This window comes from Mastomys coucha, unplaced genomic scaffold, assembly GCF_008632895.1.
Source record: "Mastomys coucha isolate ucsf_1 unplaced genomic scaffold, UCSF_Mcou_1 pScaffold21, whole genome shotgun sequence".
Classification (NCBI taxonomy): domain Eukaryota; kingdom Metazoa; phylum Chordata; class Mammalia; order Rodentia; family Muridae; genus Mastomys; species Mastomys coucha.
The window spans coordinates 56,989,693-57,017,042 of NW_022196904.1; the positions used below are offsets into that span (position 1 = coordinate 56,989,693).

General features: G+C 43.3%; 1 protein-coding gene across 2 annotated transcripts in view; it reads left to right on the top strand.

Annotated features, from left to right (window-relative positions):
- Positions 1–26,799, top strand: part of Cers3 (ceramide synthase 3) — a 93,553-nt gene extending 66,754 nt beyond the window's left edge. For both annotated transcript variants that reach the window (XM_031386935.1, XM_031386936.1), the window contains exons 10-11: positions 2,010–2,163; positions 24,807–26,799. In XM_031386935.1, coding sequence (XP_031242795.1) covers positions 2,010–2,163; positions 24,807–24,977 — 325 coding nt within the window. In that variant the 3' untranslated portion in view covers positions 24,978–26,799. The remainder of the gene's footprint in view (positions 1–2,009; positions 2,164–24,806) is intronic.
- Positions 26,800–27,350: the final 551 nt, after the last annotated feature.

Consider the following 27,350-nt stretch of genomic DNA (forward strand, 5'->3'; position numbering starts at 1 on the left):
CACTCTGTAGACCAGGCTGGCCTCGAACTCAGAAATCCACCTGCCTCTGCCTCCCAAATGCAGGGATTAAAGGCATGAGCTACCACTGCCCAGCCAGGTCACACCTTTTAATCCTTCTCAAATAGTGCCACTCCCTGTTGACTAAGCATTCAACTATGAGCCTACAATGTTCATTCCTACTCCAACCAACACAAACATAGAACCTGCCAAGAGCTGTATTTAACATGGAGACAGATATCTCTGCAAGACAATAGGTAATGTTGAGGAGGATGTGAACAACAGTCAGGGGAAGAGGGTAGATCCACAGCAGCCATTCCAGGGAACAATACTTTACTCTCTTGCAAAGTTAACCCTGAATTTGCCATATGCCACACAGTTCTCTTGCCTACTTACCCTTCAGTAATGACAACTTCTGTTCATGCAAAAGCTTGTGTGTGAGTACATGTAGTGATTCTATTCATTGTGGCCAAACACAGAAAGCAACTCCAGTGCTCCTCAGTAGGTAAACAGATAAAGTGTGATCAGTCTGTATATCGGGACACCACTGAGTGATAGGGAATGCTACTGATTCCCCTGGGGACTTGGTCAAGTCATAAAAGCAGTGGGAAAGTAAAAGACAACAGTCTCAAGAACACTTTGGGAAAAGATATCAGTGAAGAGTGGGGAGCAGAGAAGTGGTTGTACCTGCTAAGGATGGAGAGAGGATGGCTGCTGAAGTATACTCCGGGGCATTCCTAGGCACAGTGGTCAGTTCTGTATCTACAACTCACTGAACTCTATGCCAAACCAAAGAAGAATTAACTCTCAGTTCATTTAAAAATTAAAGTAAATAATGTATTGAGAAAAAAGGAAGACAAGATATTAAAATTATAGTGTCATTTAAGAGGCTGGAACTGTGGACATTTTTTTTCCTTTTTCTTGTTTTCTCAATTTAAATGAACAAATTATTTTTTATAATAGATGCTTATACGTCAACCTTTCTAAATCACAGTCATATGAGGTTTGCTGAAAGAACATTTAGTTTTTTATCCTGGAGTAAGAGCTGAAGATGCCATGTATCTTGTTACATTGGAGGCAGTTAAAATTGTGTTCAGGAGTCTGTGCATGCAGTGGACAATCATGAGATGTGTGTTTGGGGAGGAATGCCAAGGATTGAATCTTGGCCTTGAGTATCGAACCTACTGTCAGGGAACTACATCCCAATTGTCTTAGTCAGGGTTTCTATTCCTGCACAAACATCATGACCAAGAAGCAAATTGGGGAGGAAAGGGTTTATTCAGCTTACTTCCACATTGCTGTTGATCACCAGAGGAAGTCAGGACTGGAACTCAGGCAGGTCAGGAAGTAGGAGCTGACTCAGAGGCCACGGAGGGATGTTCCTTACTGGCGTGCTTCCCCTGGCTTGCTCAGCCTGCTCTCTTATAGAACCCAAGACTTCCAGCCCAGGGATGGCACCACCCACAAGGGGCCCTACACCCTTGATCACTAATTGAGAAAATGCCCCACAGCTGGGTCTCATGGAGGCACTTCCCCAACTGAAGCTCCCTTCTCTGATAACTCCAGACTGTGTCAAGTTGACACACAAAACCAGCCAGTACACCAATTCTCTCAAGCCATGGTTGACATCAAGTAAATGAAACCTTGTCATAAGGTGCCACAAGTAAGTATGTGTTGTCTCACTTGCTTCCATGGCTTCTCTATTCCTGGAAGCTAAAGGGGACCATGCAAGCTTTTCTGTTTGCAAGGAGGGAGCCTAGGAGCAGGGGCTGTCAAGCAAGCAGTGGCATGGAGCATCCTTTGTTTTCATTTTTGCTCAGGAGACAGGCCATGCTTTTTGATTGTCTGTGAAGTATGATATAAATGCTAATATCACCTTTTCTTTCTTATAAAGAATTTTCTGGACATCTTTTGATATTAAGTACTGGTGTACTTTGGGGAGGGAAAAATGTGTTTTCTCATTGTTATTCACTGGTGCTTTGACCAAAGTGTTTTCCCACCTTTTGCCACAGGATTCTGTACTGCACCCTGATCCTGCCTTTGCACTATCTTGAGCCCTTTTTCTCCTACATCTTCCTCAACCTCCAGCTCATGATCCTTCAGGGCCTCCACGTTTACTGGGGTTACTTTATCCTGAAGATGCTCAACAGATGCATATTCACAAAGGTAAGGCTCCCCAAATTGGAGATTTTTCAACCCTGTAGTCTCAATTGTCTGAATAAAAGTGAGGTGCAGACAGCAGAGCATGGTGTTCACTTAAATTTTCTTGCAAGCACATTGTTTGCTTTCTTAATTGACAGGGAACAGAAGCTAGGCCCTTATGCTTATTATGTTCTACAGCTAGAATACTTGACTGGCACATTAAAAATGAAGGCCAGTGAGTATAAGACTGAATAGGTTTAACCAGTATCATTTATTTTTCTTGGCTTGATTGGTTTTGTTTGAGGTGCTGGGGATCAAACCCAGGGCCTTTCACATTCTAGGATGGTGTTCTACCAATGAACTGTTGTCTGATTTTTATGATAAAGACATTTTCTGTAGTATAGGTTTCTCATGAGTGGCTCTTTGCTTTAGGGGCTCAAGGAATAGCTCAGTGGTAGAGTGATTTTGAAGAGGAAGAGAGAAGGAACTTTATTAGAGGGCATGGCAGTTAGAAAAAATTTTAATACCAAAACATGGCTACTACTTTGAGAATCCCTTGAGTTAGACTTTATTTGACTTTTGAGATATGTGTATATGTGTATTATATATATATATGTGTGTGTGCATGTATATATGTGTATGCGGCTGCACATGCATGTGTAGAAGTCAGAGGTCAATGTCAGCTGTCTTCTGCGATCATTGTCCAGAGTCTCTTACTGACCCTGAGCTCACTAGCTTGGCTATTCTGCTTGGCCAACAAGCTCCAGGCTCTGCCTTTTTGATGCTGAGATTACAGATATATCCCACTGCTGAGTGCAGCTTTCCTGTGAGTGCTAGGGATCTGACCTCAAGTTCTCATGCAAACACTTTACTGCTGAGCCATCTCCCCAGTCCCAGATAAGCTTTTAGATGGTGAGTGACATTTCAGAGCTATTTGTTTCTTTGCTGAACTTCCAGTTTGTATGTAACACTTTTTCCATGAGCTTGCTTCTGCTTTTGGAATATTGCCCATCATTTGGCTGTAGTTTGTTTCTGGGGAAAAAAAAAACTTTGCTAAATACAGCCACACATTGTTTAACTACAGATCACGTTCATAGATGCATTGCTGGATGATGAAGTCATTATGTGAACTCACACAGACCTAGTTGGTACTGACTACTCCATACTTAGGTTATATGGTATAGCATACTGCTCCTAGGATCAGGGTGAACATAACATCATGAGGATAATTGGAGCACAAGATAAAATGATGAGGGACTCTAAACATTGAGATGTTTGAGATTGGCATAGAGCAACACAGCAATGCCTTTACAATATGTTCCTATATAAGTATGTAAAGGTTTTCACCATATGGTAATTATGAGAGCTATATAGTAAGTACATAAGCAAGTAATATTCATTAATCAAGTTCTATGTATTATGCATTATTATCTCTGCTTATCCATCCAACAGTACAGCAGGTTTGCTTATACCATAATCACCCCACATATGCAAGTAACATATTATGCTTCAGTATCAGGACAGCTGCTGCCCCTCTGGACAATGGGCACTTGTCACTGTCAGTCATTTTACCCTTACAGGACTAGTAATACACATATGATTTCAAGACCAAATACATGACTATAATACAAATTCCTAATACCCTTTAGATACTTGACAGTTTATGTTTGTTCATTTTGTATTTACTCTGGACTTCTAATTTCAGAAGTAGTAAGGGCAGGACTTGAGAAATGCACAAGATGCAATCACTGACTTAGAAAAGTGATCCACTCACTAGCTACAATTAGTGTAGGAAGTATGCTAAACAGCCAGCCTGGGCCTTGTTTTGGAGGTAGAAGTCACTGGCTCTGAGGACTAGCATGGAGTCTTCTGCTGATGGGATTTGACTTGGAAGCTAATAAAGAAAGTCAGACTAGTCTTATGTGGCTAAATGAACTTCATTAAGCATCTTCCAGGATGACAGAACTGGTCCACTCTGGGGTGCCACCACTTGCGTATAACAGTCTTGTCCCACCAGTGAGGAGTTGTGTTGTAACAAGCAGCTGCTTCATCAAATCTGATTTATTTTCTACTGTAGTAAGTTTATCTGAAAGACCCCTGAAGAGGGAACAAATGAAACAGGCATTGATGTCACTGGACTCTGAGTTCCCAGCCATCTCTGAGCCTCTAGATCTAGAGATCTGAGCATAGGGATTAATCTTATCTGGATTAATAGTTTTTAAGCTGAACCCTGTGATATTTTTGTTTTCCTTAAATTTCTGACATGGGTCTTTTTTGGGACTTTTTTCCCCCTGGTGACAGGGTCTTACTAGGTAGTCCTGGCTGGCCTAAAACTTACTATGTAGACCCACACTGACTTACAGAAATTCTCCTGCCTTTGCCTCCCAAGCACTGGGATTAAAGTGGTGAACCACTCCTGGTGTCCTGTTTTTTTGAAAATTGACTTTCCTTTAAAGTTGGGGTACCAAAAAATTAACTTCCACTAAATGTTCTAGATCAAAATTCTAGCTCATGGGAATTCTAAATATTTTCCTATGAAAGCATTACCTCGGCACAAAAAAATTGAAGTAACAGAGATGAAGTTCCAAGCTGGACAGTTAAACAATTGATGCTTGCAGTAGTTAGCATACACAGCCTTCAGATAAACCTGTGGTCCTATCTGGTCAGGCCTTCCTGAACCTACTGTCCTCATATTAACTGGTGAGTGACATAATTCTAGGTCTGGTAGGAACCCATTGGCTACATTTGGAGGCCAATGGACACCCTTGTTTGGTTTCACCGTGACTTTCACATTTCTGATGTATAGCAGATCATGCCAGGCCTGATTAGAAATGCAGCAGTCTGGCAGACACTGAGAACGAATCCCTGATTCCTCATGCTGTCCTTGGGAAAAGCTGTTTCCAATTGCAGTCTGACAGGATCATGGCCCCAAAGCACTAATTCTTGCCATGTGCATGACTTCAGCTGGCTTGCACATGTGATCTCTTTTCTGCAGCAGTGGCAAAACTGGCTGTGAATCCAGCAAACTCCTCCAAAGCCCTTAAGCCTCCCTTTAAAGAATGGCATTTGAAGGCAGAGTTGTATTGCAAAGGGAGAGAAGGGAGCTGAAAGTCTTAGAGGACCAAGGAAACCTATTGCCAACTGTGCTTCAAAAGCTTTTAGCATTTCACGAAACTTAAGTTGTTACGAAGCTGACTAATTCTTGGATACTTTGAAAATGGAATTACAGAAGTTTATAGGCCTCCAAAAATGTCTTTTAAGTCTTAAGATTAAGAATTTGTTTCTTTAATTCCTTTACATGCAGCAGGCTCTCAGGAAATATGAGACTATGTAGAGCTAGGTAATTTTTGGTAAACAAACCACACTTTTTTAGGTTGTGTGCTGTTGTGTGACAAAACTTTTCCCGAGGGAGATGCAACTCACATGTCTACTCACCCCAGACAGGGAACACCTGACAGACAAAGTATGGATACCACTAAAGTCCAATTTGATGAGTTGTACTGGGGTTACTTACAAGAATATGGGTGAAGGGTTACTTATAGGAGCAGAAATGGTTCCCAGACAGCTGTGTCACCAAATCCCACCCCAGCTGGGTGGCAGCTCACCAAAGCTAAACTTGGAGCACACTGCACAGCCTGCAGGAAGCTCAACAGTTTGATGAGTGTCCTTTTCAGGTGCCTCAGTTGGCCTAAACCTCATCCAGGCTTCCAGACATCCAGGCTGGTCTGGTCTCACAATCTTATTTGCCGTTTGGCTTAGCTGGGTCTAAAAAAAGGACTCTAAGCTTTTATTGCTCACTCTGGCAGGGAAGGGCCTAGTGAATCTGGTCAGTTTTAGGAACTTCCTGAAAGTATTTTTGAGTTGTTTACCTTCTTGTTTAAGGAGTTTCCCTGCACGATGGAATGTTTCAATCCCAGAGGAAAATAATACGCAGCAACTAGAAAGTTACAAAATAATGATTTAATAATTTTTTGGATCTCATGTATTTGTATAATAGACTGAAAAGAAAGCTAAAATTAGCATGTAATCATCAGTTCCTTTTTAAATCAGAGGCCTTGCATGTATATACCAAATGAGGGATGTCCACTACTTGCTTTTGTTCTTTAATAGCTTAAAGTAAGACTACCATTACAAGATTGGGGGCAGAGAACCAGTCTGTAAAGTGCTTGCCTTGCAAACAGGAGGACCTGACTTTAATCCTGGAACCCATGAGAAGTCAGGCATGAGAGGCAGAGACAGAAGAGTCCCTTTGGTTTGCTGACCAGTTAGTTCATCCTAATTGATGAGCTTTAGGTCAATGAGGAACATGGGCCCAAAGGAGGTAGATGATATTCCTAAGGATGATGCTCAAGGTTGCTACCTACCGCCACACATAAACACATGCACTCACACACCTCCATACATGTGTACTCATACACACATGAATATGCACAAATGTATGAATAAAATAATATAGCTACAATTTAAAGTTACATATATAGATCATGCTTAGCAGACATCCTGTTGCTTATAAATAAATAGACTTGACACTGAAACTTGATTCTTATAAAATGGGCAGTTTTCCAATGAGCTACCAACCCACAGACATCACGTGAGGAAACATGACAAGCTGACATATTCATCTTGTCATTCTCCATGCAAATATGAGAAGGGCATTTAGAGGAAATTGGAAGCAATATAGCACACTTTCACTTAACATGAATTTAAGAGAATTGGATCATTCTTAAGCTCTCATTTCTTCTCCCTGAATGTGACCATGGGTCCTGGCCAACTCAAGCATGTCTCTGTGACATCTTGTACTGGTGAACAGCCAAGACATTCAGTAGGAGCCAGAGAACACAGCTACCATAGCTCTTTTGGAGACTGGCCTATGGCAACCTTGGCAACCTGGCCCAGCCTCCTGAAACTAGCCATCAGTGTCTGTTATGTTCACAGAGTGACACTTGGTGGGCCCTGCACTGAGTTGATGAAGAATGGAACAAGTTAGGAACCATGAGGAAACTGAGTATTCCAGCTGAGCTGGGATTTACACAGAAATTTCATGACAAAGCCAATACTGCAACTGAGGTCCCCCATTACATAAAACACCACCCTTTGTTTTAGGCTTCATTTGAATTAAGTGTAGAAAATTAATAACCAGAAAAGTAAATGAAAATACTTGCCTGGAGTCAAAAATAGCAAGTACATGAACATACCAAGTACTCAAAATATAAGATTAAAAGGCAGCACAGGCCTGAGGATGTGACTCAGTTGACGAAGTTCTTGCTGTGCAAGAGTGAGGATCAGAGTTCAAACTCCCAGACCCACAGCAGAATATCACCACACACCTGTAATCCTGGGGCTAAGGACATAGACTTGGGAAGATCCCTGGGAGTCACTGGCCACTGAATTGGACGCTGGCCCCCAAACCAGGCAGATGATTCCTGTGAAACAACATCCAAGATTGTTTTCTGGAAAGTACATGTTTTCACATGCACACACTCAAGCAGACTCACACATACACAGCCTTACCCCCTGGCACCACTACCCACACACAAGCATGCATGGATATACAGCCCCTCTAAACACAAAACAATAAAAATAGAATGTAATTCAGTACAATCTTTTAATTTATTTTTGAACTTATAAAAAGCCTACGAAATGCTTTCTTTATTATATTTATTCCAAGTCTCTTCTGTAGGCAATCAAGTAGCTGAGAATACAGGTTCTGGAGAATTTATCTCCAGCTCTTCCTTTTCCTAGGTGAGTGGTCATGGGCCTGTTACCCATGTCCACTGCCTCAGTTTCCTCATTTGTACACTGGAGCTGGATACTAGTAGCTGTTGACACCATGTGGGATACACCGAGGCACAGGGTGCCCTTGCTGCCATCGCCACTGGCACAGCTTCTTCAGTGACATCCTTCCTACTGACTCCCTGACAGTGCACTGCCTGGCAGTCGACTCCCAGTCAGGCCATTCATTTGATTGTGGAGCAGCTGATGTTGGATGTCAGGACCCTTGGCTTCCAACCCAGGCTCCAGTGCCAGCTTCCTAAACTGTCTTCTGCCAGGTGACTGTCATGACTCACATTCTATGGTCTCTGCTGTGACATGTCCTTGCAATGTCACCATGTTACAGAGGAAATATAAAATCCATAACATCCAAGAGGCCTGCCTCCAACTAGCCAAGGTTTTAATAGGTACTAACAGGTATTAAATACCCTTCATTGAACAAAATTTCATAAAAATAGCACAAAGACTAATGATTGAAATAAAATAGTCAGAAACAACAAATACAACAGTGTACAAATGAGGAGACCTTATCTACTCTCAATTTATATGTCCATGTTCCTGAATATTTGTGCAGGTCAGCTATTCCAACTGTCTATTCAAGAAACAACAGTAAATTCATAAATAGCTGTACTAAATTGCTCTGCTTAAGGAATTTCAAATTTAAATATACTTCTAAATTATACATTTATTTCCACAACAAAATAGAAACCCTATAGGACTTTAGAGATGGAAGAGACCTTAAATAGTCCACTCTGACAGCTGGTTCTTCTGAAGGCTTTGTGTACCATAATGAGCAGCCACTCCCATTCACATAAGTTGACAAATGCTGTCCGTGAGTCTCCTGGTAACTTAATAAAACTGCTGTGCCCCTCCTGTTGTAGTAAAAGACATCAGTGTGGGGTGAAGAAGTTCCATGGAAGCCCAAGGTCACACAGCAGTAAAAAAATGACATCATGGAGCCCGAGGAGCTGGAGTCTGGCTACAGCAGTGAACCCCAGCTTCTCCTTTTCCCAGCACTCTTAGCCCCTGGCCTTGCTATTACTTTGCCCTTGCCCTGTAGTAGAATCACACATACAGTAGGGCTTTAAGATAAAACATATCCCTATTTGAGATGGAAGCAGGGATAATAGAAGGGCTTATACTAGCAAAGAAACAGAGGAACCATGGTCATACACATGAGGACTGAGCTAATGGACACAGTGACCTGCTCCGTACCTTTTGTTTGCCTCGTACAACACTACCTCAGCACTCTCTCACACCAGCTTCCTCATATACTCTTGCAACTTGGTATGTAAATTAGCTGTCTGGAAATGCCCCCTTTGCTTGTTTCTACAATTTCACTTTCTGTTGGGACAGAGGTGATGTGCTGTATTAGTTATTAATCCACTCTAATCCCCAGGCAGCAGTGGCAGTGGTGGCAGCCCATGGATGTTCCTCAATACCTGCCCCAATATTCTGAGTTACTGAATGAAACACACACACACACACACACACACACACACACAGCTTTCTATTTTAAATTCCTTAAACAGCTCAGTGGTTGGTTCACTCCCAAACTTCCATGTTACTAATGTCTCCCTCCAATATTCCTGAGTTATTACTTGCTAAAATCTATATTCCATCTTTGCTACCCTAGATCCTATGGTGGGGGGCTGTGGCAGCTCTTCCCCATCTCTTATGTAATTGTATGCTCTCTCTTCTGCAGCTCTCAAGCCTGGATCTTATTCCTTTCCCAGCATGGCAATTCTAAAGCCTTCTTCCTTGGTCCCCTTGCCCATGAATTCTCTAGTCCCATCTCTGTCTCTCTGCCCAGCCATTAGCCGCTGGCAACTTTATTTACCAATCAGAACCAACTGGGGGCAGGGACCCTCAGTGTCTTACATATGGATTCTCATGCAATTTTGGGAACCCAGATAACATAATGTAAGCATTAAATGAAATCCACAGCAGTGTAGAGTCCACATGCAGGTGCAGCAGCATATCTCTGTTGTGGACTACACCACCTGGCCCTGCAGCTCTTAATTCCAGGCAACCAACCTCTGGTTCACATTATTTAAAGAAAACCAGGGGCCTTGAGGACAGGGGTACTAAAACAGCCCTTTGCCTCTTCAGTCCATTCTGCTTCCTGGGAAGGCATTACAGAAGCAGCTGTATGCCAGAGCTAGCTGAGGATGGACGGGCTCTCCAAGGAGCCTTCAGCTTCAGGGTGTCCATGTAGAATCTACAAGCTCTCCATCCCCCAAACTGCTTACAGATAAACAAATCACATGGATGACTTGCTGTACTTGCTTTATTGTGTATTAGCTTCTTTTGCATATTCCTGCCTATTGTGATTTCTGACTCTGGTCTCAAAATGCCCAGTGTTGTCGGTTCATTTTTTAAAAAATGAAATATTACATCTATTTAGTTCATGTGTGGATTTGCACACTTGTAGAGCTCAGAGGATAAATTTCAGGAGTCTGTTCTCTCCACCATATGGCTCCTGGGATTGAACTCAGGTCCTCAGGTTTGGCAGCAGGTGCCTTTATCTGATGAGCCATCTGATCAGTCCAATGCTATCCATTCTGCTGAGGCACTACACTAGTGAAATCATCTACCCAATAAGAAGCCAACTAGGCCGTTTCCAGAAAGAAAAGCTGTCAAAGAAAACACACCTCTCAGTTGTCCTGTTCACATCCAGACTTTCACTCCTGTCTCTAAAATAGGGTCTCTTAAGGTCCCTAGACCATAGATCACATCTTGCTTCAGCTGGAAAGGACAAGGACAGGAAGGATCCAGACACAAGCACTCAGAGTCTGTGACTTTGCTTGTACCCATGATTTAAAAATCATTTGACAAAAATGCAATGAGTTTTCATATAATTCTAAAAGGAGCAGATTGTCACCATTTTCTTAGCATTCAAACACACATACACACAGAGAGAGACAGAGAGAGAGACAGAGACAGAGAGAGACAGAGACAGAGAGAGACAGACAGACAGAGACAGAGAGACAGAGAGACACAGAGACACAGAAGCACAGGGAGAGACACAGAGGGAGACATCTAAAGAAAGATTCAGAGACAGAGATATACAGAGACAGAGAGAGAAAGAGAGAAAAGGAGAGAAAAAAGGGAGAGAGAAAGGTTGAGAGAAAGAGACTCCACATGGATGTCTTCTATAGAATCCGACTTTAGACAAAGGGACAGACGTAATTCATGTAATTCATGGCTTGTTAATAAATCTACACACTCGCTCCAGGATGTGAATGTTTTATTAAAGGGCTCTTGGGCCAAAGAAATTGGTAGGCACAGGTGTGAGGGGGACTCCATGCTGGTCAACACTGTCCTTGTTAATCTCCAACTATTTTCTGTGGCCACATCCTGTGTCCACCTCCTCAGCCCCACTGAGAAAATCTCAGGGAGAGCTTCAAATAACACAAAGAAAACATTATTCATGAGAACTTAGAGAAGCTAAGAGAACACTTTGCTTTATCGTGTGGGCTCTAGTGCCTGAGTGATTTATGAGGCAGGCTTGATCCTGCCTTCTGTTTTGTGAGCATCAAGTATGCCATCTGCAGTACTGTGCTCTCTAAGGAGCTGTGTTCTTTTAGTGGTGTTTCCTACCATGTAAGAGATGAGGAGACCCTAAGGAGGACAGCTCTGGGTACATACTCCCTCTGTGATTCCACAGCCCATAGACTCCACAGACTCACAACTGTTTCAAACAACCAGTGTGCACATCTGTTCTGATGTGAACCTGGAAACATGGTAATGTTCAGGGACGTGGGATTGGCTATCCCCTGTCATTTAGCCATGTCTGACCCACCTGCCACTGGGGCCCAGCTTCATTAGTTAGAACCATTGATTATTGTCAGAACTGATGCTGTCATGTAACTGCTTAGGTGATGCTTGCATGGTCACCTCCACTACACCTGAAAAACAAACAAATAAACAAACATGACTTGCCCACTTTTGTGAGGATGAGATGGGATGAAGGATGTTAAGGAACTCCAGGCTTTCAAAGAGGCTGCAGGACCTGTCTGTTCAGAGGAAGAGAGGGGTAAGGAAGGGATAAGGCTCCATGTAACTGTTCAGGAAGCCTGAGACAGTTAGTTTTCTTCCTTATACCAGTTGGATGTGTGTGTGTGTGTGTGTGTGTGTGTGTGTGTGTGTGTGTGTGTGTGTACATGAACATTTGGGATACTCTGTTCTCCTACATCTGTGGGCTGTGCAGGAAGAAGTTGCAACAAAAACTTCAGCCAATCCTACAGAAAGTCCTATAGCCAAGTGGCCCCTCAGAGGTGTCTCCTTTGAGGCCAACCCATCATTAGAATGTCACTGACATGTGCTGCCTTCTGCAGTGGGGCATAACTCTGAACAAGATGGCTTCTGCTGCCCATGATAACAGGTAGCCATGTGCCTCCCACCCTAGGGATAAAATGGAACTTTGCTCCCAAAGGGCTCTGAGCAGCATCACCATATGATCTGCATCTTCCTTGCTGAAACCTGATACCAATCCCAAGAGAATTTCATTTCGCTATGCCAGGCATCTGAAGAATCAGAGGGCTTGCAATCCCAATCACCACCTCTGATGTGAGACTGGGCAGTCTTTACTTTTTAAAAGCTCCTTGTTGTTAATAACTGTCCTTTCCTTACAGAGTTTAGGTGAGGGCAAAATGCTGAGTGAACTCTCTGTTGCAGACTTTGTGACCTGGAGCACATGGTGGTGGTGTAGCCATGGGGCCACGCAGCCTGATGGGGTGGTACAGACGTGGGGCCATGCAGCCCAGTTTGCCATTTGGTCTCAAGGTTCAGTTCCTCTCCTGTGCTGTCATTTCTCTTAGGTTGTTTCTCTCTCTGCTGTGTGTTCACATGTGTATGCATGCAGAGGTACTCCTGTGTGGAGGAGAAGGAGACCATGTGAAAGCCAGCACTCAACATCTGGTGGTATTCTCTGTGCACCATCCACCTTAAGCTTTGGTTTTGTTTTTTGAGAAAGTCAGTAGACTCTTTATTACTTCTGGGTTGTGGACTCCAGAGCTGTTCATGGTATGGGTCCAGTTCCTCCTCTCCATTGTTGACATCAGCCTGCACTCTGGCCCTGGCTCTTGCCCTGGCTCCCATAGTATCTAAATAGTATTCTGACTAGTATGTTGTCTGTTAGAAATCCTCTGGCTTCTTATCATCATTATTTTAAATGATATATCCTTTCCCTGTAGCTTTGGGTTTTTTTAAAGCTTCTTCTACCCATGGAGATATATATGTATGTGTATATACACGTACATACATACATATATATATATATATATCAAATTCAGGTTCCAAATATATTTTCTCTGCAGTGCTGGGGACCAGCCCTGGAGCTTTGTTTCTGGGCAGATGCTTCACCAGCATGCCACATCCCTTGCCCTCACGTTTTCCTATCATCCTTTCCTCCTTCCCCTCCTCCTGTAAGTTCATGTACAGCTTACTTTGGCTATGGGTTATTGGTACTCAGTTCATTTTTGAGTTGTCCCCTCTTTGTGCTTCATTGTCGATAATATCTGTGGCAGGTTTTAGTACTTCGTTCCTTTCTTTCACAGCATTTAACCTGTGGTTAGTCTTGTCTAATATAATGTTTTATTTCAGATATTCATTTTTATCTGTGTAAATTGGGATCTTGGTTTTTTAAATTATCTTCTATATTTCTTTCCTAGTTTTCTTCTGCATCCTTGAATAGAACACACACATTTCACATTTGTTTATTTTATGTGTTTGGATGTTTTGCCTTCATGTATGTCTGTGCATCATGTTCATGTGCCTGGTGCAGGAGCAAGTCAGAGGGCATTAGATCCCTTGAAATTAGAGTTATGTGTAGTTGTCACATGGGTGCTAAAAATTGAATCCAGGTCCTCTGCAAGAAGAACAACCACTGTTTACTGCTAAGCCATCTCTCCAGCTCTTATAAGGAATTGCTGTGACAACACACTTTTTCAACCCTTTATTTCTAGACCATTTTCTGCTAAGTGAATTTATCCCTGGGTATCCATATTTCCAAGTTTGCAAATGTGTGATTACTTTTTTTCCCCTCAAAACAAGCCATTTAAAATTGTTGAATGCTAGGGGTTTGTTTGTTTGCTTGTTTTTTGTTTTTTGTTTTTTTAAATTCTTTTAAATGGAGTTGAATTTTGTTTCTGAAGGCAGCTAGATTGCTAATGATAGCTGTGGTCTTTCCATGACTTAAATGCTGGTAAGGCAAGTCCAGAGCAACCTTCAGTCAGTGCCTGTTAAGTAGAGGCCTTGAGAGGCCTTGATGCCCCTAGATAGGAGGAGCTCTCACAGTGGCTTTAAGAAGACAACAAATCTCTGGTGCTTTACAGCCCCAGGGCTTGTTCTGCCCTCCAGAGTCCCTTCTGCCCAGGCTATGCCTGGCCTCTGATAGTCTTCCCTCACTGCCTGCACTCTCTGGGCAGCATGCTCTCTCCCCCTGCTGCTCCCATGGCTTCTCTCTCCACTATTCTCCTTAAAATATTCTACCTCCTGACCGTCAGTGAACTCAGCTCAGTGGCCCTCAGAGTGGTGGGTTTGAATGCATTAATAATAAGTGCAGAGTCACCAATAATGTGTTAGTGTTGCATTAGGACCAAAACCCACGCACTTCCCCTTGCTGGCATTTACCTAAATCTTCTGCCGATGCTGCCCGCTTCTGTATGGATTTGTGCCATTAGTGCATACTGAGCTGGAGCTGCGACTGAGGCCTTCCGTGTTTCACAGTCCAGCCACATTACCTAGCTGTGATTGTGTGGGGTTGGACACTTGGAGGTTAATGAACTTGCCTCTGGTAAGCTCTGCTTGATCAAGTTGTCATTTGAGCCTTTTGTTCAAAAGTAGGAAGGCATAACATTCGTGACAAAGGCCTAACAAGTGACAGCAGTCACTTGAGGGGATCTTTCTAGGAATTCAAGGAAGTTTATGGGAAAGTCATTACTTCACCAGCTCTTATCACCACCCATCAATCAATCAGTCTGCCTATCTGCCTTTTTTCTTGCAGGCCTGAAAACTGAACTCAGGGCTCCATGCATGCTAGATAGATAGGTACTCTATCATTGAGCTACAGCACCAAGCCCCTGAAATAATCTAGTCATGTTTTTAATCTACTGTATTAAGAACATCATACAGTAAGGTATGCTGCTCATGCTGTAAGGGTACTAGAATCTCACATTAACGGGCTATGTGGACTGCAGTGCATTAGGATAACAAAAAAAAAAAGAAAAAAGAAACATGCTTCCAGCCAGGCCCCAAAGCAGGCCAGCTACATCAAGACAAATGGGTAGGTAGGACCCAGACACTGGAAGCCTTGACAGTCAGTCTCCTCCCTCAGCGGAAGTGACTCTGACTTACATCCCAGGGGAGATCCTCTAGATTGAATGGAGAGAATCCTGGGTCCTCCTCCATCATGGAGAGGAGAGATCTCCATGATGAACTTCCATTGCTGCGTCTCCTTCAGAGAATCAGAGCAATTTCTACATCATGCTTCTGTCATGCAAGCCACTCAGCTTCGGCTGCTCCCCCAGCCTGGAAGTTTGGAAAAAAAGCAACACTTTCATGTTCCAGAGAAGTAAAACTCACAACAATAAAGCTCTCAGAATGCAGACTGAGGAGGTAGCAGGAAAGAAGAATGTAAAAGAGTGAGCTCTCCTCAAAACCAAAAAGTGTCATTTATTTCAGAAAATGACTAGCTCTTGTTGTGTCTTCTTGAGACAGTCTTACCTTTGTTGTCCAAGCTAGTCTTGAACTGATTCTGTAGTCAAGGCTAGCCTTGAACTCCCTATGTGTTCCAGCCTGGCTGTAAACATTGTGATCCTCCTGCCTCTGCTTACTGAGACCTGGGATTCCAGGTGAGAACCACCGTGATTAGTTTATCAGTTCCTTTTAGAATCACTTATTATATAAAGTGAAGCATAGTTATGAGTTTATATGGCCTCCATAGACTGTACAGTTAGTAAAGAAATATAGGAAATCACAACCAAGGAAAAAAAGGTGATTTGAAATCAGAAAAACACAAAAGGGCCCATGGAGAAAACCAGTCTAGAGAGGGTTTGTGACTTAGCAAACAGTCTTGCTAGCCAAAGTAGCGTCTGTGACCATCAACCTTGTTACTGCCCAAAGACTGTTAGAAACACAGCACCTCAGAGCTCACCAGAATCCTTGTGGTTGTTGCATCTATGGAGCTTCCACAACCACAGATGATTTATATGCACTTTTGAACTTGAAAAGCATTGGTCTAGAAAATTCCACATCACCAAAAAGAAATTGTTCATTTGTGGCCAGAGTTAAAGAACCCAATTAAATGTAGTGCTGTGCGGGTGAGGAGAAATATGAAAAGTAAAACTACAACCTTGTCAACTTGGATGATGAGAATCATTACAACAAAAAGGGAGATAATTTGCTAGTAGCTTAGAAAATTGAACTCTTTGCCTGAATGTGCACTTGTTTTTTTTTTAATACAGTGAAAGCTAAAAGTTTGCTTTTAAAATAGCATAAAATGCTTATTATAGTGTTCTTTGTTTCACTGCCAAGTGCTGCTTGAGACGTGGAGTCATTCACAAAGCAGCGGGACACTATGAGTCACACACAGCCTCCTGGGCTCCTGACATTACTGCAAAGCCGCAGATTCCCAGGCACAGAGTTTAGTTACAGTGTTTCAAACACGCAGCCACAGTTTTATTGAAGCTGCTGCTACAGATGTCATTCCAGGAGAGTGAGGAAGCCCTGCGGGCAGAGATGACTCATCTGCTAGAAGTGAGCCCTGTATCTGTTGCACTGATGTGTAGGGTTTCTCCATTCCTCTTTGTCAAGTTTGTTTGGGTTGTTTTTCTTGCAGACCTTTTTTGAGGAACATAGGCCTTTACTAATAGCATGTACAATTAATTGATAAAAACATAGACATTATTGAACCAAAATGTACTAAAAATTATAGCAAAAATAAAGCCAGAGGTATGGCTGCTCAGATGTGATTTCTAACCCAGTGGGCAGTGATGAAGAAGCTTGGGCATCTGGGAGTGCCTAAGAGATGAGGCTATGCCTGTGCACTGTGCAGGGCAGGGATAGGTAAGGTGTCATGTGAGCAGCCAGGGAAGGAAATGCTGTGTGAGTCTATTCTCCGGAGCTATAACAAGTGCCCACGATTGAGTTCCTAATAAAGGAAAGAGTATTATTTAGCTTATGGTTCTGAAGCTGAAAGTCTAGGACCAGACACTCATAGGATTTCTACATTCCATGGGCCATGCCTTTCAAAGGTTCTAGTATCTCACCAGCAGTGCACTAAGAACCAGCTTCTACAGAATGAGCTCTTGAGGATTCACCACAGCTAACCCATGATGTGTGGGAATGTTTACCTGGAAGAAGAATTGACTATCTTTAGCTACGTTAAAACAAAACAAAACAAAACAAAACAAACAACAACAACAAAAAACAATATTTGAAAGAAGTGTACTTTCCTTGCCACTAGCTCAAAGGGATAGAACTTGAAAAAATATAAGTAAAAACTGCAAGGAGCACAGTGAAAGAGAGAGAGAAAGGAAGGAAGGGAGGGAGGGAAAAGGGAGGAAGAGAGAGAGAGAGAAAGAGAGAGAGAGAGAGAGAGAGAGAGAGAGAGAGAGAGCAGGTACACATGCAGGTGGGCGTGGGAACCTCTTTTGCTCAGGTTGTCATAAAAAACACAGAAACTTCAGAGGGAAACTAAGCCAGATGCCCTCAAGGCCCCTTTCAATCCCAGAGGCCTTTGGAGAATGCAACACCCCTCCTGCATCTCAAGCCACACCACTGCGCTCAGAACCACTAGCATTTCTCTTTCCTCGGTGTCCGCTCTGAATCTCCCCAACCATTTCCACACAGCAGCCAGGAGCGCTGGTGGCACAGGAGCTGGATTCCTTAGACGGTAAGCAGGGCCCATGGTAGATCATGAGCTAGCCAAGGAGCATGCTCAACTCATCGCTGATTGCACAAATGACTCTCTGGTTGAGCTAAGGGAACATGCATAGGTATTCAGACTTCTTATGACTTGGCCACAATGTACCTACTGAGATGGCCAACTCCCGACAGAGATACTTCATTCTTTACCCTATTCCCATAAAAACAAACAAACAAACAAACAAAAAACCCAGGCCACTCTTGGGAGTCCTTTCTTATTTTTCCTTAATAAGTTTATATTCATTCTATTTCCCCCCTTTTGCATTTCCTTATTCCTCTTGAAGATAAGACATAAAACCTAGAAGGCACTGGCCTCAGTAGCTTGATAGGCACTGAGTTTCCAGGACCCTAACACCTGCCTCCCTGAGTTTGGCCAACCAAGAGCCAAGAAAGGCACCTGAGGCTTAGATCCATGACACTCAAAACTCCACATGGCTATTCTAAATCCACCAGTGCCCTCATTGGAGCAGTTCACTAGAGACAGGTGCCTTCTCTTCCTGTCACCAATAAGTCCCTCTTACCTTGAATGGTGCTTCTTAGTGACTTTCTATTGAACATGGAAGTGAATTTGAACCCATGACTTGGATCTTCTTAGCAAAATGCTCTTTTCCCACCATCACTGCCACTCCCACTTTAATTTCAGGTCACAGCTTGCTGGGTCTCACTCAGAGCCAACTACATTGGTGCTAGCCACTCTTACCTGCATGCATGCTACGTATGTCTATGTGCATGCTCCTTGATGTCCACGCAGTCTCTGGGTTTTGCCAGTATATTAAACCCAGGGAGATTTCTGCATAGAAGGTGCCAAGGTTTCCTCTTGGTGACATGACTTCATTCAGCCTTGTAGTCAGAGCCTAAGACAGTATTCCCAACCATCACCCACAATACCTGAAAATGATGTGTATATGGCACATGGGGTAAACTGAGGTGGGATGAACTCGCCTGAAGCAGAAAGGAAGGAACACAGCAGCTTTAGGTGCCCAGGGTGCTGGCACCATCCTCTCGGGCAGAGCTACCCCTGAGGCAGTGCAGACTAGGAGACCAAATGGCTCAGCATCGTTTACCCTTTCCATGGCCCCAGGGAAGGCGTTTCTGATGTAGAACAGCTTCAAATAGTGGCCATTCATGGAAAGCCAGTAGGGAGTGATGTGTTTCCCTTTCCCACTTTTGAAAGTGGACTGGTGGACTGGGGTTGTCAACATAGTTTGCCTGGCCTTAGAGGAGAGCAGGCATGATATTTCTGAATTTTCCTTATTCAGAAATCTTGCCAACAATAGCAGCTTTGCTCCCCTGAGATGGGGAAGCAGCGCTATCCAGCAGGAACTGTGTGAAGTGTCTGTCTGTCACAAGTTCACTGCCAAGGACTGCAGGTCAGTAGGTGTCGAGGGACCAAAACACATGCAGCTATGCCTCAGCTCAGCTGACGGCTGTACCACTCACTCCAAGGCCATGGGCCAACTCTGAGGCTGGAACCTGGCCACAGTGATTTGATATCAGTTGGAAGTAACTGAGACAATTTCTGGAAAGCCGATGATTGCAGGGCCTGTGCAGACTGGAGAGTGAAGTCTCCTGTAAGAGGAGGACCTTGGGGGATTTGCTATGTGTAGTGAGTGAGTGGTGGTGGTACCATTTGCTGAAATATGGAAGACTAGATGAGAACACGAGGGCTTGATGAGATTGGTGGACAGCTGAGTGATTAGCTAGCTTAAAATTTGAATTTTAAGCCCACAGGACAAGCCCCTGTTATGGATATGAATTTATAAGCCATCTGCACTTGAATGGTGCTGAGGTATTGTTGGGATATAGATTCATTGCTTCACTTACTCACTCACTGAACAAGTATCTGAATACCTGCTATGGTTGTGATGGAATCAGTCAGGAGAAAAAGGCAAAGGGGGAAAGGTCATTGCAGTGTGTTTTGACTCTTCTGTTCCCATTCTCCTGTCTCCTTCTGAAGATGTGTGCATGCTTGAAGCCAATGTGACCCCCCCAGACCCATGTTTTTGTATTGTAACTACCCTTGTATGTAGGCACAGACATTGTATTTTCAAACTTTTCACAAGTATTATTATCTAATATATAGAACCTTTGCTTGTCTCGCTGTTACTCATATTGATGTGCTTCCTCATGGGCATGGCTGCGAGCAATTCATCTGGAATTGCCAGGGAAATTTACAGGATGCTGTCAAAGGATGTTTCAAGACTGACATGTGAGAGTCTCCCCTTCCTTCATACATTTCAACTTAGTTTGTAATCATACTTCTTCATGATTGCCATCTCCCTGTGTTGATCTCATTTCCCCGGTAAGTGTCTTGTGCGGTTCATCAGTCTATGGTGCTGTGCCTTCTGCAGACTGCCTGCTCACATCTTCAGCTTTCCTGTCAGAACTGAGCTTTTCATTCTCAATGGTCCATGTGGATTCTAAGTCTTTAGAAAAAACTTGAATATTAATATTTGAAACTAACTAACATTTAAGTTTTAAAAGAAAATTTCTGAGCTTCATCCTGTTGAGCCAAGGTATTCTCCTGTCCTAAATCCCAGGTGATTTGATTATTCTGTAGTTGTTCAAAACAGTCCTGCATATCTCTAGTCAGGTAGGGATGAGAAGCTTTCAGTACAGGACGGACAGGAGGCATTGTTTGGCCATTTAGAGAGTACTGCTGTTCTAAGCCTTAATCTCCAAAGCAAATCATATTTATTTAGTGAAGTCATTTCATCAGCAGCTGGTGGCCACCAGACTCTAGTGTATTTTTGTGTATGTTAGATAATCTTATGGGTTTTGACAGAGCCCTGTGCCTTTTGTTTGTTTGGTTTTCAAATAGAGAAAAAAGGAAAGAATGGAGGAAGGGAGGGATGGAGGGAAGGAAGGAGGGAAAGAGAGAGAGAGCAGGGTGGAGGTGAGGGGGAAGAGATCAGAAGCGCCTCAGTATACTCTGGGCTGGGCTGTCACCAGGCTGTGACAATAGGAAAGGTCTGAAATCTCCAGGTTTTTTTCAACTTTGGAAAATGAAGACACCATTCGGAATCTGTCTAACCCTAAAACCAACTTTTTTCTTTGAAGCTCATTGGCAAAAGTTAGTAAAACGAAAAACTGCTTCAGGAATTAGAAATAAATCAAATAACATTATAATTTAATAGTTCACTAATTAAATTATACTGAAATGAAATTTTATTATAACTTCATTAGATTTTGTTCATAATTTAAGAAAATAAAAGCCTCTTACTTTACATCAGTAAGTTGGAGCAATATTAAAAAAAAAAAAGCCAAAAAACTTTTGTACTGAACCCTAAGAGAAAGCATCTTGTATATGTGGATCAGCACAAAAACTGCCTGTTTTTTCTTCTACAAATAAGGACCTATGACCAGGTCATTCATGAGGTCATATCTATCCAGAGGCTGTAGCTAAGTAACCTTGAAAGAGCAAAACTGGAGCCCTTACTTCCAGATTTCCAGACTTAGCACAGACATAAACCTAAGGAAGGAAGCATGAGGCTGCATGAGACAGGCACATGCCTCAGTGGCCACAGAGAGCTCAGAAGTCACTCACCCTGGGCAGATGATTCTGTTGTAAGCCACAGAGACAGGGAAAGAGAAGTCTCTTCAACAAGTGGTTATGGGAAACTGGACATTCCCATGCCAAAGAATGAAACTTGACCCTCAGGTCTCAGAATGAGCTTGTCTTTGGACATGTTCATCTTTATGCCCTGCATTTAGACAACGCCCTGTAAGGAACAATTTTGGTTTTGATAGACCTTAAACCAGAATTTAGGCTTTCCTCTTTCTGATAATGTTTGGGATGCTCTGACACTGGCCTTGGCCTTCCTTCATAGTGACTATATGTTCAAGTCAGTCCTTAGAATGCAAGCCTTCTCTGTCCACGTGATCCAACCGGTTATTGCAATTGTCACGACTGGTCCTGTCCAGTGATGTCAAGGCTGCAGAGCTCAGTTGATAATGCCAGCACTTTGCTCTTTACTACACACTTTTTCCTGAGCGCTTTGTGAGAGCAAAGGGGCTTGTTGATGAGGAACTTCATAAAAGATATGGCAGAATTGATCTTCATCCATCTTTGGTTATGGGGTGAATATTAATAGTTCATCCAGATCAGCACTTCTCAACCTTTAGGTCATAATCCATTGTGGGCTGGGGTGGACTGGACTGAGCCTTTCACAGGTGTTGCATATCAGAAATTCTACATACCGGATATTTACATTATGATTCCTAACAATAGCAAAATTACAGTTGTGAAGTATCAATGAAGTATTTTATGGTTCAGGGTCACCACAATGTGAGGAACTGTATTAAAGCGTTGCAGCTTTAGGAAGGCTGAGAACCACTGTTCTAGAGGAACCAGGAAGGTTTTAGAGAAAGGTCAGCTGAATACTCGAATGCTTCTTTTGGTAATTCTAGGAGCAAGTGATCTCCCATGGTCGGATTCTAACAGAATAGTAATAGAAAGTGTTTGGTGGGGACTGTCAAGACCTTGGGGCAGGTCCTGGTAGATGAGGAGCATGCGTCTCATGGTGAGCATAAGATCCATGCAGAGTCCACCCAGCCCTGTGGCTGCGGAAGCACAGATCCATCAGTCTACTCTTCAAAGGTGTGGATCCTTGTGTGTACGCTACATTTTCTTGGGCCTCTGGTGATTTGTAGAAGGTCCAAGGTCAACAATCTGCAGGAGACAAGTTCTGGTGGCCCAGAAACAGAACCTGGCATTTGGGTTGGAGTGCAACAAGTGAGAAGCACGGTGAGACAAACAGAGTTGGCTGGTTCCAAGGATGCTGTTGGTGTATGTGCTGACACTCAAAGTGTACAAGCTGTGCTATAGAAAACACTGATCTTTACCATGGCTGTACACTCCGAGAGCCCCCTAGACGGAAAGCATTTGTGTTCTTACTTCTATTAGGTATATTAACTGCTAGGAAGATTTGCAGTTGTGCTTTCTTTCCTAGACTATAGATTGTGCTCCTTATCTTAAGCTTTTCTAACTCCAGTTCATTAGAGAATTTCACTCTTCTAAGATCCTTTAACTAGTGTCTTGTTCAATTGGTACATTGTAAATCATTAATAAGTTGACAAGTCTACTCCTAAATCTTGAACATTTGTAAGTGTGTGAGCATGTCCTAGTGTATACTTTGTTCCTTATTTATGTGTATCTGTGAGTGTGTGTGTGTGTGTGTGTTTGTGTGTGTGGGCACATACTCGCACCCTCCATAGCATATATGTGAAGGTTCGAGAACAATGTCATGTGTCTACCCTCACCTTCTGTTTTATTTGAGACAAGGACTCTCATAATTACCCACCACTGCCTAAGCCAGTCTGGCCAGCCCACACACTTCTTGGGACTCTTCTGTCTCCACCTCCCACCTTGGCATAGAAGCAAAGATAACAGATGAGTTGGTGTCTGTCTCTGGCTTTAAGCAGGTCCTGAGAATCCAAACTCAGGTGATGAGAGGCCTGGGCAGCTCTCACCACTGAGCATCTCCTCAGCCCTTGAACATCTTTTTTTAGTGTTTGTTGTTTGTGGGTTTTGAGACAGAGTCTTGTTACACAGCTTTGGCTGACCTGGAACTTACTCTGTAGATTAGACTGGCCTTGAATTCATAGAGATGCACCTGCGTCTGCCTCCTGAGTGACAGAATTAAAGGCATGCTCCACCACATTCAGATGAACATCCATTTTAATTAAAATATAATGAACATGCCAGAGTGTGTCTAACCTAATATAATTATTTATTAGGGATGATTTTTATTCTTTTAAAATGTATACTTAAAGGCCCACCCTGATCGTATTAAGGTCAAGGTCAGAATGGGTTTGAGGAGGGTGAGGAGATAGCCAGCTCTCAGCCATGGAGGGAGAGCTAGCTCCCTCAGATCTGGGTGACAGGCCTCAGGGGTCCACTGTCTCTCCCAGTGCTTACACCACCCGGGTCTGTCCAGCAGGGGACGGTAGAGCTCTGTGTTTGCACCAGGGGTAGCTCCTTCCTTAGAGCTACCGTGTGGTGGCTCTAATCTCCTACATTCACCATTGTTAGATTTCTGTTTATTAAGTAAAGAGGGTATTTCATATGTCCAGTGATCATGGTGGAGACTGTTCATACGGACTGCTCAGACTAACCTGCCCCATAGTAAGCCCTTCAAATGTCAATACTGTTAGTTTTACTAAAGATGTCACATGTAAAACAAAATTGGACATAAGGTGACATAAGGACATTTTATTAATGTTTGAATAACACACTTTTGAATCTATATTATTAGATCTTGCATAGCAGACAAACACCTGCATATCAACCCTGCACAGTCTTATTGGCAGGAAATCCAGTCTGGGCTTTGACTCATTATCAGAGCCAGCAATTCTCAATTCTGCAAGACACAGGTGGCTTTACTAGCCTGAACTTTAATTCATAGGTAATATAGTACCCCTCTAAACATAATTTTAAACAACACTGCAATGCCCCAGCTGTCATAAAAGCAGAATGATGAAAGACATTTCCAACAATTTTGTACAATTGTGTGTGTGTGTGTGTGTGTATACTTATGTATAGTAGCCATTGCCATAATCAAATTTTCATTTTTAAAACATTTTTAGATTTATCTTATGTAATAAATGTATTGCCTGCCTGTATGTGTGTTAGGTACACATGGAGGGTGGAAGAAGGCATCAGATTCTCTGGAACAGGCATTACAGATGGCTGTGAGCCCCTATGTGGGTGCTGGGAATTGAACCCTGGCCCTCTGCAAGAGCCACAAGTATTCAAAACAAAGGATTCCATACTCCAGCCCTCAAATTTTCAGTCTTTAAGTCTGTTCTGACTCATGCTGTGGTGTGCCCCTAGGAAGGCTGGTATGTGGGCACTGAGGTTCTTTAATAGGAGCTAGCTTTCCACCCTGGACCCGTGTGTGTGCACTCGTGAGATCCTCCTTCTGCAATGCTGTCACTCACGGTCCATTCTGTCCTTTGCCTAGAATATCCAGGATGTGAGGAGTGACAACGAAGAGGAAGAAGAGGAGGAGGAGGAGGAAGAGGAGGAAGAAGAAGAGGAGGAAGAGAGCACCAAAGGCAAAGAGACAGAGTATTTGAAGAATGGCCTTGGGACCAACAGGCATCTCATTCCCAATGGTCAGCATGGCCGTTAGCTTGAAGCAAAGTGTGCTGCCAGGACACTGGGAGGTCGGATGTGCTCCTCTATCCACTGCTGTGGACCTACAGAGGCGCCATTTTGCATTTTATTTTATTTTATTTTATTTTATTTTATTTTATTTTATTTTATTGAGATGGAGTCTCCTATAGTCACTCTGCCTGTGATAAAGTGTTAAAAAGTGGAATACCAGTGGATTGTCCAGCAGTTAAGCTCAGGCTGCTCAGAGAGTTCAGAGATTTCTCCAGGCAGGGTCAGTTCTTGTTGTGTTCCCCCCCACCCCCCTATAATTTGAAGCACTTGACCTTCTCAGGAACTTGTTTTCTCTGAACATTTTTTTTTTTTTAATTACCACCTTGTACATGTTCCGTGTGGTTTGACAAACATCTAGGAAACCCACTTTCTCTGGGTGGTTGGCCACAGTAGCACCTCATCTTCCCAAAGTGTGTTTGCAGTGGCAAGAGAGCAGTTAGAGCCAAAGGAGAGGCCAGGCTACCAGGGCTCCTGAGCCACCCTGGGCAGCCAAGGTGCTCTTCTCGGCACAGGGCTTCTGAGGGCATCTGCTCTACTACCTCACGGAGTTAGAGTAAGGAACGGGTGAGATGGCAAGGGTGCCTGTGTCCCCTGCAGTTGTTAGTGACCCTCACTGCACTACAGTTCCAGCTTTGACAAAAGAGACAACCCTGGCTGAACTTGGTGTGAGAAACCCTATCTTAAAAATGGCTCTTGGTGTGTAAGATACCAGAGGTACAAAGGCCCAGAAGTCTGTTTCTATTTGTAACTATATTGTTTCCAGGGTTAATTCTCAGATGACCCCAGAGCCTTCCTGGCAGGGTCCTAGGGTATACGGAAGGGAGTTTTGGTGTCAAGCTACCCTGTGCTGTCAGCTCTGAGCCCCATCCTCGGGCTCACAAAGATGCCATGGGCTGCGACGGTCACTTGGGGGCCACTGAGGAGAGTGGGAGGATCCAAGAGAGGTTGCTCACTGAGCCATATTATCCAGGAAGCCAGCCCCAGGGTGGCATGCACGGGAGCTTCATATTCTGAAGGAATTCTTAGAAGTGGCAAGAGGAAGCCATGCTGTGGTCTCAGGGTCCAACTCATTCTGACTACTGAACAGAGAAGAACCCAGCAGGCCGCCAGGCACCCTAAGTCACAAAGGTCCTGTGTACACTAAATGGTCTGAGAGTTTCAGTTGTTAATTTTTAAAATAGCATGTTTTTAAAACCTTCAGGCTAAGCAAATACGAGCAAACAAACAAAAACTCTTCAAAATTCTGTTCCCAACAAAATATCTTGTTAAAGAATTGTAGGAAAAACAGGAAAAAAAATGCAAGTCTTAAATTAATATTTGTTTTTATGAGCACAGCACCATGTACATTATATTTGTAATGTGATCTCATATTTAAAATGTCTCTACTCACTTTAGGGCATAGTTGTTGGTTTATTGTTCTTACTTTGGTGAAAGGTCTCACTAAAATACTTTTATGTGTCCAGTTAACTAAGTATTTCCCCTTGATTTATTTTGATTTTCTTTGACTACAGAACCTTTTCTTGCTTACAGTGAAACATTGTTTACTGCTATACCGTTCTTTTACTGTGGAAGGTAAAACTGATATGCTCTCAAAATCTGAGCTCTCAAACAGGTGAAGCACTATACTGCAGAAGAAGAAGAGGTGCGCTTTGTGGCAGCATTGGGGGCTGTTGTGACTAGGGAAGGCAATCCCCTTTTCTGTGGCAAACAAGGGTTCAGTACTATGTGAGGTGAGTTTGTAAAGTTCTAAGCCACATTGACTTTCAATAAAACAAAAAGGAATCCCACAGTGTATGGTGACTGAGTCATTTTGGCAATTGTCCTATGACCTTAGAGGGAGAACTACAGATCTATATGCATAGTGTAAACAGAAACACATCAGTCTTCTAGAAAGAGCCTACTGGAAAGCTCCAGAGAAGGGAGCCAGTGCAGACACTTATACTGAAGATCTTAGAGTTCCAGCTGGCAAAGCCCTGGCTTGACAGGGGCTTTTGCATGTCTGAGTCTAGGCATCTCAGACGCATGAGGAGGAATGTTTACCATTGCAATTGTAAGATTGAGCTTCCTGGCTGAGACAGCTAGCCATTCTGAGGCTGAAGACAGCTCCTGGGTCCTGTGCAGAGATGGCACAGGTGTTAAGAGGCCTGGGCAGGGAGACGGCTCAGCAGGCAAGAGCACTTGCGGTATAAGCATCAGGATCTGAGTTCAGATCCCTAACAACCATGTAAAGAAAGGCTGGGCATGGTGTAACTGGACGTTGACTATAACTGGGCATGGCTGTGTACCCAGTACCTCCAGTGCTGGGTCGGGGACAGAAACAAGAGGATTACTGGGGCTG